This window comes from Trachypithecus francoisi, unplaced genomic scaffold (assembly GCF_009764315.1).
Source record: "Trachypithecus francoisi isolate TF-2019V2 unplaced genomic scaffold, Tfra_2.0 Contig01118, whole genome shotgun sequence".
NCBI lineage: Eukaryota > Metazoa > Chordata > Mammalia > Primates > Cercopithecidae > Trachypithecus > Trachypithecus francoisi.
Window position 1 is genome coordinate 1 of NW_022681154.1, and position 12,792 is coordinate 12,792.

Below are 12,792 nucleotides of genomic sequence, written 5' to 3' on the forward strand. Positions count from 1 at the left end.
GACCATGCCCAGCTAATTAAAAAAGTTTTTTTGTAGGGATGAGGTCTCACTATGTTGCCCAGGCTGGTCTTAAAACTCCTGGGATCAAGCAGTCCTCCTGCCTTGGTCTTCAAACTGCTGAGATCGCAGGCGGTAGCCACTGCATCAGGCCATTGACACTTATATATGTAAAATACATCCAGAATATAAACCACCACAAAACAAAAATACTCCATCTTGATGTAACTTACCGTACTATGGATTTGTTTTAAAAATGACGTAAAAGTCATGAAGAAAATGAAAGCACAAAAGAAGTCTATCAAAATTATAAAAACTCAAAACTGAGTGAACAAAACTTCAGAAAGAGTGAAAACAATCGGAATATAACTTCAGGAAAAAATGTAAAATAGAAACAACAAAAGAACAATTTGTGCCCTCTAAAAAATAGAGGTTAAAGTCAGAATTTTTTTTTTTTCTCTCCAGACTGGAGTGCAGTGGCATGATCTCGGCTCACTGCAACCTCCGCCTCCCAGGTTCAAGCAATTCTCCTGCCTCAGCCTCTCGAGTAGCTGATATTACACGCGCCCACCAGCATGTCCAGCTAATTTTTGTGTTTTTAGTAGAGACGGGGTTTCACCTTGGCCACGCTGGCCTCGAACTCCTGACCCCAGGTGATCCACCCGCCTCGGCCTCCCAAAGTGCTGGGATTACAGGCATGAGCCACCATGCCCAGCCAGGAAAATATTTAAAAACAAATTAAGCAAAGATTATAAAAGTTTTTGGAGTAGCACAGTTCCCAAAACAATCACGATCCACATCAGGTCTGGGCCAGGTTGACATCTCCACATCAGGGCCCTTCCTGGTGTTCGCAGAATCTGCAACACAGACAGAGGTGCCAGGGTCACTGTTGGGGGGGGGCACAGAGGCGGAGGGAGGAGGGGCTCCCTGGGGTCATGCAGGTCTCAGAGCTCCTCGGGTCCTGGAAGGTGACCTTGGGCCCCTGAGCTCCCCACAGTCAGGTCTACTCAGATGCCAAGGCACTGAGGCCTGTGTGCTGCTCTCTGCTGAGGGGTTATGTGTCCACAGAGAGTGTCTGTAAGTGTCATGGAGGAAGAACTGAACCTGGGCACTCACACGGGCACCTTCAGGGGGCTGGTTCCCCGGAGAGTAAAACAGACACAGAGAAACGGGAATTTTGAGGATTCCAGGATCAACAGGCAGAGCCCTGGGCCCTAAGGGGAGCAGGAGGTCTCATGACACAGGGTGGGGGTGGTGACCCTGCCTTGCCACCCAGATCCTCTGTGCCATCCAGACAGAAGAGCTGCACATTGAATATGCACAGCTGCCTGGAGCACGTCATTGTTATTGCCTAGTAAGACCTGGTCTTTCTAACATCCCCACCAGACCTGTCTTTGTATTGTAATTTTTAAAATTACGCTTTGCTAAAACAAATTTCTCACTTTAGTATATTCTATAATAATAGGGTTACAGAAGACATACATTTGAAAGAGTGAAAAACAGTGTATAGATACACACAAACACACGTTTATATGTGGACCTGATTTCAAGATTGGAAAACAGATTTAAAAAACAGAGGCTACCTGAATCATGCCCTCAACCCCTCCCAAGTAAGCATGGCCCTGAAATGTCTTCAGGGGTTGTTTTGTTGGCATTTGGCACAGATACAGAACCACTGACACCCAAGCCAGTGCTCTCTACATACAGAAGCCTCCAACCTCATCTTGAAAAATGGGGCCATGAGGTCACCCCAGGTCCCCAGGCCCCCACAGAGGCTGAAGAACCCCTGGGACTGGGCACATTTCAGTGCTTCTTGGATCCTGCCGTGTCCCCTGCTTGATGCCAGGACCTACTGAGTGCCTGCTGGCCTCAATACTGGGCAATACTGGGCCGGGTGGGCTGCTTGCTCGTGTGACAAGGAGCCTGGGGGTACCTCCATCCTTCTCACACCTTTCCCAGGAGGCCTGAACTGGGGGCGATTCATGGTCAACCCTAGTGTCTCCTCAGGATGAACTAGTGATGCTCCCAGTTGGCCTCAAGGGGCTGGGGTGGGGCAGAGCTGGGTCCCCTCAAATGAGATGCTGGTGAGCTGAAGGGTCACTGCAGACAAGTAACAGTTCACAGCCCATGGAATCCTGCACACGATGGCCTGACCAGCACCTCAGTGTCTCCCTCACTAAGCAGCCTGTGGAGGGCTCAGGCCAGCAGGCTCAGGGACTGCTATGGAGTGGGTGTCTGTTTCCTGGAGGATGTTCTCAGGGCATCCTTCACTTACCTTCAGAGGTCTCTAAAATCTATTAAAAATGTCCCAACGGTTCAGGACATTCCACCAGGTATTCTTCCTGGGCTTCCTGGTTTTCTTCGTGGTTTTCCTGATGGGACAACAAGAAAGTGAGCGTAGCCATAAAGAACACGGGCACGTGTCTGCTTCCCTCATCATTCTGCCCGCCGCACACTCACACTTCCTCTTCCACTTTTGTCTTTTCTGTTGCTTCTTCTGCAGGTGCAGAGAGGGACTTGCTGACATCTGTGAGAAGGAGAACAGTTGTGTATGTCCAGAGACGCCAGTGCAGGAAAAGTCCTATCTGGGCAGGGGGTGCCCAGAGCAGACCCAGATGTCACTGGGAGTCCCTCCGGCACGGTAGGGTCCAGCTCATCTGACACCAGCCTAGCCCCTCCCTGGACCCTGAAGGGTTGTTCAGCAAGATTCAAAGCTGCAGCCTGGGGGCCAGTAAACAGGGCAATGCCAAGGCAGCGGGCAGGAGGGCTGGGGTGGGGTTTTATCCACACTGAAGACCCGAGGACCTCAACTGTGGGATGAGACCAGGTGCTTCAGAACAATCACAAGAGAGGAAAAGAGGAAAAGGACCAGAGCTAAGAAAGGAGCTCAGGAGTCAGAAAGAGGATAAAAGAGAGAGAGCATATAAGAGGAGATCAGTTACCTGCTGGTGGCTGCCTGTAATGGTGGAATCTCCCAGTTCTGGGAAGCAAGCATCAGTGTCCGGAGGAGCAGCGGTGATGGGGCGGCCATAAGAAGGAAGGGGAGAGTTAGAGTCGAGAGAACCCCTCAGACTCCGCTGTGGAGCCAACCCCAGAGCTTCTGACCTGCCCGTTTATGGAGCCTTCTCCACAGCCCGTATCATTTCCTCTGTGCTATGAGGGAGGGACCTCTGGCTTCCCACACACTTTCCCAGCCCTCACATTCCATAACTGAGCCCAGGCAGGGGAAGCCGTGTCATTCTGTTCCTCCAAGAGGCGGCCGCCCTCTTCACAACGTTGTGCATGACGTGGAATTTCTCCCTCCTCCTCCTGTAGGGCCTACTTCTCTTCCCTCATGAATCCCATTTCCTTCCTCCTTGTGGGCCTCTACCTGTCCTACTGTTCTCCAATAGAAGAACATCGGAAAGAAGGCCACGGCTGCACTGCCAGCCTCCAATCAACACACGGATCGCACCCTGGGTCAGCAGCACCTGCCCAGGCCTGGGTTGTGTTGGGGGCTGTGGGAGCTGATGATGAATGACATCACAGATGCAGTGACTGTTCTATGCCTGGAATGACCCTAGAGACTTGGAAAATATTCAGTCCTCAAAAGAATCCCACCAGCTTCTGAATATTTGGAAACAATGGAACACAATTCAAGATAAAGCCTCTTGTCCCAGTTGCTTTAATCTGCAGGTGAGGCCAGCAGTTGTCAGCACAGAAATGAGGGGGACCTCCCGGGGTTTGCCTGAGCTGTGGGAAGACTAGGAGGGTGGGTACCTGGCAGGCCTGACACACAGAACAAGCTGGGCCTGACTGGAGTGTGGGGAGCAGGACGAGGCTGTTGGGCCAGAGAGGAGGGTGTCACAAGACAAGTGACCCAAGAGGCTCCGTCTGGGCCCAGTGGATGCCAGGGACCAGGCTACAGGGAGGGCGAGAGCCACTGCCTACAGCAACACAGCAGCCCCTCCACACATATCCCCGAGGATTCCTGCCAGCCACAGAGGGCTTTGAGCCACAGCTGGATTCGGGCCTCTCCAATGAAAGCCAATTTAGGTTTCATTCAAAGCCGAAGGATTTGGGATTGGGTGGGATTGGGTGAGGAGTGGAGGCCAAAAATGTGCTCAGTCATGTGTTCCGCCCTCAGGACTCCAGGACGCCGGGGCACACGCAGAAATCCCAGAGGAAGGACTCCCTGTGTCATCCAACCCAGGGAGTGCCCTTAGAGCAGGAGCAGACGGTGAGGACAGGACAGGAAGGTGCCATTGCAGGTCCCGAGAGTGTAGAGAAAGAGGGTGGGCTCCTTTCAGCTCCTGGCACATGTATGAAGGACTTTGTCTTCAGGATCACGTAGCACCTGTGAGGGGCTGTGTCCCACCCCACACTCAACATTACACCTGCATACTCATCCTGTCATCTCTATTCACAACAAAACGCTGCCCCATCAAACCCAGGGCTCTGGTGCTTGCTGTGGCAAAGGCAGGAATGATCTGGTCTTTGCAAAATGTAATCTTTAAACACCAGAGCAAGAAATGATGGTGACAAACACAACTCGCACAAAGCGCATGAGGACAAAACTATTACGACTTTCTCATTAAGATACATAAACCAAATCACACTTCTACACCAATTTCCTTTTATATTTGGTGACTTCATAGATCCCATCCCAGGCTCCAAAACAAGTGTCACCCAATCCCCAAGAACCCTCCTCGCTGGTCAACCCTGGAGTGTTGGTCCCTACCTGACCAGTCTATTTCCTCCTGGATGGATCCAGAGGTGGTGCCCATGAGCCCAAGCACAGAGACACAAACATCAGCACTACCGCTCAATCCACGGTGACCTCCCTGGGCTCTGTGAACTCAGGGGCTGTTAGGAAGGCCCTGGTCACAGTTGTGAGCCTTCAGGTGAGAGAGAGAACCCGAACAATCCCTTTCAACTGTTCACCGACACTGGCTCAGAGCATCTCTTACCTCCAATCTGAGAACCCGAGATTCCAGCCTTGATGCACATGCACTGAGGCAGGTGAGCGCAGTGAACAGAATCTGGGCCAGACACACAGCAGCTCCTTCCCAGGTGATTCAGGGAGAATGGAGACGCTCTCTTAAGAGCAGACACGTGGCAACTGGGAACTTACAGTATGGCTCTTGTGAGGAGGTTATGAATTTTTCATTTATTTAAACATGAATGGGCACATATGCCACGGAGGACCACACTGGAATGCACAGGTCTAAACCCAAAGGTGAGGGAGATGTGACTCTCCCCCCTGCTGATTCCTGGCAGAGTGGTTTGCTCCGATCTGATCATTCATGGACGGGTACTTCAGGGACACAGGAACAAGCTCCAGGTCCCCTGTGATGTGCAGGGATGCCACAACAAGAATAAAAACGCCTGGTCCAGCAAAGGAGGACTTGTAAACAGAAAGAGAGCATCTTCTGCAGCAGAAAAGCTGAACCAAGGCAGCCAGAGTAGAGATGAGGGGAAACTTCGGTGACTTCAGGAGCACCCCTGTTCTCCTGTGACCTTGGATCAGAACCCACTCAGGTTTCTAGATTACCATGAGAAACAATAGATTGAAGAAGATGAGCAGGAAGCCTTTTGACACTGGCGCTGGATCTCAGCAAAGGGGTTAGAAGCACTGGAACATTACTGGGGCCCAAGATGGGCTGGCCAGGGCTGCGCTCTGGGATGAGAAGGAACGAGGAGGACATAGTCCTTGCCCTCCCAGTGACAAGCCACCACCAGGATTCCTCCACACATAAGTAAAACAAAACAGAGTTTGAGACTAATAATTCCAAGACTATCTCAGAGAAACAGGCGAAGTGATGTCTCAAGGGTCACACGGGAAAGCTGCAAGGACCACCTGGACTCTGCTCCCTTTGCTGAGCTCACCTTGCACTGAAGCAGGGTCGCTTCTCACCTTCCCTGCAACTAGTGTGGAGCAGCCACCCTGCCTGAAAGCTGACACTCCCTTCAGTCACACAGGATTCCGGCCAAATCACACTTGGCTAACAGCAACCACACGAGGACCAGCGGTCAGGCCACGCCCAGAAGCAGGTGAAAAGTAAGAAATTGATCTCTGTCGCAGCCAGAGAGACCAGGCCTGGGAACTACTGTGTATCTGGCCTGACCCTGACATCCATCCCTGACGATCATGTCCTCTCTGGGCCACAGTGGCTATTTCGGGAACTCAGTCCTGTTCTCTGCCTCTCATTAATTTCTGGTGGTGCCACTGCCATCCACATACAGGAAATAGAAAAGACAAGAAACAACAAAGTAGCTTCTCTCTTCAGGCTCTCAGGAAGATGGGCAGACAGTGCTAACGCCAGCTATGAAGTCGGAGCTCGACCCGTTCTCCCTCAGCTGGAATATGAACATCCCGGCCACGCCCAGGTGATGATGAAGAACTGCCTTCCTGATGTTGCACCTCCGCTGCCCCCGTGGCTCTGCTGCCCTCATGCCTTCCTTCTGCTCCTCCAAATCATGTTCCTTTTCAGGTCTAGGCCAAGGCTGTACCTGCTCTCTCACAGAGCCCACTGGGCAGCTGTCTGGGAATTCTTAGAGCCTCAGTGTTGGTAACGCTGATTTGTGCCTTTGATCACACACAACAAAAGGCCCTGAATACCACACACACAAAAAACTGTATTCTAAAGATTAGAGATGACCAGGAGAATTGGGTTATGAGGAGATAATTTCTGAGGTTAGTGAGGGACATTTTAAAATCACAACAGCCTCATTGTTTTAAAATGTGGGTTAAGTATGGACACCTACAGAGCAATCAAATTCGCCTCACATACAACATATTTCCACTAGACGCAAGCTCCCAAAAGAAACTCAGTCCAGAACTGGGCTAATTTTATCTTCATATGACCTTAAGCCAACCACCTTGACTTGTTTTCTGCAAAGGCCTTCAGAAGCAAACAAAAACCTTTGTCCACAGTGGGTTCAATGGGGACACCCTGGAGCCTCTGCTGTACCACAGCCACATTTGTCTTTCCCCACCTCGTAATGCATGAGTCACCCTCCATCCTCCTAGGAAGGCAAGTGCTCGCCCTGCTGCTCACACCCTAGGGCAAACCCTTTGGTTACCTTTCCATATTGCTGTGTTTCCTGAGGACAGAACACGGAAACCAGGAGTAGGAGGAGGCTCCATGATAGAGGCTGAGCCTCTACATGACCTTGACATTACGTATTTTGGACACTCACCACGTGAATTCAAAAAGACACGCAGCAAAATCAATGGGCACAACCTCACCCCATCCTCAGAGAATGCAGTTGCTCCCAGGGACTGCAGAATGTGACCAGCACGCTCTATCTGCAACAACCATCCCTCCCATCACAGCCTAGGTCCTCATCCATGAGAGGAAGCTCCACTCAGGCTGCCCGTCCACAGGCAGGCCAGCGAGACCGTGGCACATTCCTCATCATCTGGGTGACTCATCAGTATGGGAGGGCTTCCGCAACACGTACCCTTTTGTGGAACTCCTGAGGATTTCTGTAATGACAGAAAATAAATTGCTATGAGCATCGACCCTGCTGCGTCCTGTGTGCACAGGACGTTTCTTCACTCAGTGACATTAGAAAACGAGATGGAAACCAGTGTTCAAAGGACTCAAAAGAAGAACGGAGAAAATCGACTCACGCTAAAGACACATTTTTCTCAGAGGATGTTTCCTCTCAAGTCCATGTTGGTTGGCCAGTAAGTGATTTTGTTCGAAAGAGAACAAAGTTGGTAAAGGCACAAGCTCACTGCCCCACAATGTGTGCTGGATGCTGTCACTTTCTCCCTCTGTATTAAGTCAACCCTCAGTGGGGAGCAGACTCTTACTTAAAGCTCCTCCCAAGGACATTGTGTAACTAATCTAAGATACATATTGTCACATTCTCATATCTTAATTTTATCCAAATCAAATAAAGCTAAGAAAGCAGCAGTTTTTCTCAGACAAATCCAGGCAGCCTGACCTCCACATCCTCTGGGTCCTCCTGGTCTTCGCTGTCACTGGACCATGCCTGCAGATGCTCCGGCACAACTAGGAGGACACAGAGTGACTGTCAGCACCTTGGTGGTGTTGCTCACCAACAATTCAGTAACATTGCTTGAGGTGGGTGGGGGAGGAGGACAGCAGAACAGGAGAGAGGCAGGGAAGAAAGGAATCAGGGCCTTTGGCTTTCTAGCTCCAGGCCACCTTGTAAACGTGAAATAGCCAGTCTCAAACAGGGCACACCACATAGTGCAGGCTGTGTGTCCCTGGCAGCCTCTTAGGGCTCCTCCTTCCTAATCTGACCTGAGCTAAAGTGCCCTCTTATTGATCCCTGCCAAAGTCATTTCCTCCTCAGAATGCACATGTGCTGCTGCTCTGTATATCATCCCTTCTAGAAGGTTTGTACAGAATAAGAAGCAACCTTTCTTGAAAGAGATTTAATTCTAGCCAAAAGATTTCATTAACTTTTTGTGATGAGGCAATTAAACCAAGATTTGAAAAAACCCAAATATCCCACCATTTAAAGATGACCCCTACCCTAGCCTGTGAGATTTCTCCTTCCACTCTTCCTTTTCAGCGCAGTGTGTGCGCCGGGGGGTTCACTGCTGCTCGTGCTCACACTGACTCCAGCACCGCCACAGCCTGTCATGGGAGCAGCGAGGGGGCCGGGGGGCGGGCCCTGACCCTCTCCAGCCCAGCTATGAAGGACATTCCAGCAGGGAAAATGGGTGCCAGGATAATACCCAGGTTGATCCTTGAGATTTTATGGGATGCCGTGTCTTGGGATTGGGTTCCACTGAATTTCTAAGATGTGCAGTGATTATCTCATTAAATACGACACAATATGCCACTCATCATTGTCTGCTTTTGAACAGGAGCTGAGGAATGACCTCACCGCTGCAGCCAAAAGCCTGTGGGCTCTGCGTGTTTTACGTTAATGATCACACTGAAGCCCACTGTACAATGTACCTGCTCAAACCAGGCCCACGTGAGCTGAGCACTGACACCATCCAGTCATGATAAGTGTGTGGGATCTGAATAGGTTTTCATTCTCCCACACGCACACACAAGTGCTGGAACAACCTGGCCTAGCAAGAAATTATACCAGGGCTTTGTGACAAATTCCGGGTAGTAGCCCATGGCATTAACCTTCCACTCATTCCCGAGGTCACACGTGCCTCTTCCATTTAAAAGACCAAGAGCTTGGGAAATTCGTCTCTGTACCATGTCCATCTGAGGACTGGGGATGGTCAATTTATCTTCAGGTACAGCTGTGGTGGAGGATGAATGGGTTGATTTATGCAAACTGTGCAGTGGTGATGGAATTTTCCTTGAACACTGATGCTTGTGTTGTGCTGTGAACATGGGAGTATGTTTTCTGGGGAAATGAACACACACTCCCAGATACCCACAATCATTCCATATAGACTCGCTCCTCTGTCCCTCCAAATACTGATGTAGCACCTCACGCTACATGACACTGCTGCTTCCCGGGATGACAGTACCATGGTTAGAGTCGTTTACTGGACTCTGAGTTTCTGGTCTTTTTTTTTTTTGAGATATAGAGTTTCACTCTTGTTCCCTAGGCTAGAGCGCAATGTCACAATCTTGGATCATTGTAACCTCCACCTCTTGGGCTCCACTGATTCTCCTGCCTCAGACTCCTGAGTAACTGGGATTACAGGCATGCACCACCAAGCCCGGCTAATTTTGCATTTTTAGGACAGACAGGGTTTCTCAATGTTAGTCTGGTCTCAAACTCCTGACCTCAGGTCATCCACCGTCTCGGCCTCTCAAAGTGCTGGGATTACAGGCATAAGCCACTGCGCCCGGCCTGACTCTTCCTATTTTTTAAACCAAACTTCCCAAATTTCATTTCTGGCAGGAAGCGCAAACAAGACAGGCCCTTCAGCAAATGCAGGTGAAACACAGCCACCTTCGCAACACTGAGATTTCAAACCTCAACAAAGAGATGACCCCAGAATACGTACACTTCACCAGTGTGGCTGGGTCCACGCGCATCTAGAGAAAAAGAAAACACTGTGAGGGTCAGACCATGCTGTCTCCTGTGTGCACAGGTCTTCACTTGTTGACGTTAAAAAGACACATGGTAAACAGTGGTTGGGAAAATGGCCCCGATATCTAGAAGACATTTGTGGAAAGGCACAAGATTTTTCTACAAGATTTTCCGTTGTTTTAGACAACTCCCAATACTTCTCAAGAAGGAGGCATTTCTCTTGAGAAAAATGCCTGCTGACATACAGTGTGTAAATGCGGATGCCTTCTGAAACCATATTTTTGTTGAGAATGGCCACCAAGATATTCCTTAAGTCACCTATAGTGTACATGGTAAGATGTATACATCCTAGTTCCATTAAAACAGAGAGAAATCGAGAGAAATCATATTTTCCATTTCAGAAGAGAAAAGAAGACTTTACCATGTGAACCCCTGTGGCTTCCTCCGAGGATGTCTGTCCCGGCACCTCCTCCTCCAGAAGTTCCTTATCACCTGGGAAACAGAGTCACTATAAGCACATGAGCTCCACTGACTGAATCCCTCAGGTGGTCTTGGAGCTGTGGACCGGGGCTGGCGTGTGTGGAAAGGTGTGTTCACAGCACAGACTCAGCCTCTGCCGGTCCATCCTCCGTGGTGGTGAGGGAAGGCAAATGGTGAAGGAAGGCATCAGGAAGGCCACAGAAGACAGACTGTTGGTCCTCTAGCTAAGGCAACCTCTTGCACATGAAATAACCCATCTCAAACAGGGCCCACCACACAGTGTTTCCCTGCAGCATCCAGGGCTCCTCCTTCCTAATCTGACCTGAGCTAACGTGTCCTGCCTTCTCGATCCCCTCGAGGTCATTTCCTCCCCGGGATCCACATGTCCTGCTGTGTGTTTTTTGTCCCTCCTAGAACTTTTTCCTTTTTTTGAGATGGAGTTTTGCTCTTATTGAGCAGGCTGAAGTACAATGGCACGATCTCAACTCACCACAACGTCCGTCTCCCAGGTTCAAGCGATTCTCCAGCCTCAGCCTCCTGAGTCGCTGGGATTACAGTCATGCATCACCACGCCTCGCTAACTTTGTGTTTTTAGTAGAGACGGGTTTTCTCCATGTGGGTCACTCTGGTTTCAAACTCCCGACCTCAGGTGACCCACCGTCTCGGCCTCCCAACATGCAAGGGTTACAGGTGTCAGACACCGTGGCCGGACAGAACATTTTGTACTAGATAAAAAGCAACCTTTCTTCAAAGAGGAGACTTAATTCTAGCTCAACTATTCTCTAGATTCACTAACCTTTTGTTTTAAAGAGGACCAACCCAAGATTTGAAAATACTCAATTATCCTACCATTTACAGACGACCCCTACTTGGCATGTGATGTTTGTCCTTCGGCCCTGCCTTTTAACACAGTGTGTGTGCGCCGTGGGGCCTGCTGCTGCTCATGCTCACACTGGCTCCAGCCCTAGGACAGCCCACCCGGGGGGCAGCGGGGGGGGGGGGGCGGTGACCCTCTCTAACCCAGCTGTGTAGAAGATTCCAGCCAGAAGATGAGTACCAGGAAAACACCCAAGTTGTTCCTTCCGTTCTTATTTGGTGCTGTGTCTTGCGTGTGAGTGCTGAACTGCAGCACATGTAAGGATTGTGGAGATCATCTTATTAAATGCAATATAACATGTCTGATCATTTTCTGCTTTTGACTAGCAGATGAGAAAATTAACACAGCACTGCAGCCAAAAGCCTGACCTCTCAATGTCTGTTTCCCATTTGTGACCACACCAAAGTCCACTGTAAAATGTACTTATCCCTACACTGAGTTATGTGACCACTGAGACAATCCTACGTGAGAGCCAGCGTTTGAGATTTCTGAAGGCTATCGAGATTTCATCTGCCACCTAGGTGCTCAAGCTCTCTGCCATAATGACAAATTATACCAGAACCACGTGATTACTCCCTAGTAGTAACTCATAGCATCACCTTCCACCCACTCCTGAGTTCACCTCTGCCTCCTCCACTGAGATAAAGAGCTTGGCAAATTCATCTCTGCACTATCTCCACCTGAGTACTGGCGAGATCCAACTGCTCTTCAGCTACAGCCGTGGTGGAGGACCAATGGGCTGATTGACGCAAGGTGTGCAGTGGTAATGGGATTTTTACTTACAACACTCATCTTTGTGTTGAGCTGTGCACATGGAAACATGCTTTCTGGAGAAACGTACACATCCTGCCAACGACATTCATCATCACTCTACACAGACTCTCCCCTTATACCCCCCACCCTGATGCACCTCATTCGATATCATAAAAATGACACTGCAGCTAACAGGCACTACGTAGGATGATCACCCCTCTTCAGTACACTCAGTAATTTCTGCCCTAACCTCAATTCCAATAGAAAGTTCCAATGAGAATGGTTCTCCCGATAAACCAGGCAAGAATGTGTCACCTTTCTTAACACTAAGAATTTTCCTTACCAAATAGGTGATCCCAGAATACGTACCATTTGTCTCTGTGAATGTGTCCGCCTGAGTTTAGAGAAAGGAAAACACTGTGAGGGTAAGATCGTGCTGTCCTTGTACACAGGTCTTTTCTTAACTTAGTGCTATTAGAAAGCCCGATGGGAAATTCGGGTGGAGGCAACGGTCACAAAAATAAAGCCCAGAAAACACTTGTACAAAGTCACCAGGTTTTTGTGCAAGATTTTAAAGTTAATTTTGGTGGTAAATTCAGTATTTTGAAGAAGGGTTTTCTCCTGAGGAAAGTGCTTGCTGACATAGTTTGTAACTGAAGCTGTATCATCCAAGAATGCCATCTTGAATTAGTTCTTAGTTGGTAAAGAAT

At 49.5% G+C, this 12,792-nt stretch overlaps 1 protein-coding gene across 1 annotated transcript; it reads right to left on the minus strand.

Annotated features, from left to right (window-relative positions):
• Positions 1-618: 618 nt before the first annotated feature.
• On the minus strand, positions 619-12,557 carry LOC117090827 (protein FAM153A-like). Its single transcript, XM_033223473.1, is given in 10 exon segments — positions 619-854; positions 2,273-2,369; positions 2,458-2,509; positions 2,512-2,524; positions 2,940-2,998; positions 7,444-7,468; positions 7,936-8,003; positions 9,947-9,977; positions 10,394-10,464; positions 12,452-12,557. Coding segments are annotated over 8 exon segments (336 nt in total). The 5' UTR covers positions 10,397-10,464; positions 12,452-12,557; the 3' UTR covers positions 619-854; positions 2,273-2,284.
• Positions 12,558-12,792: the final 235 nt, after the last annotated feature.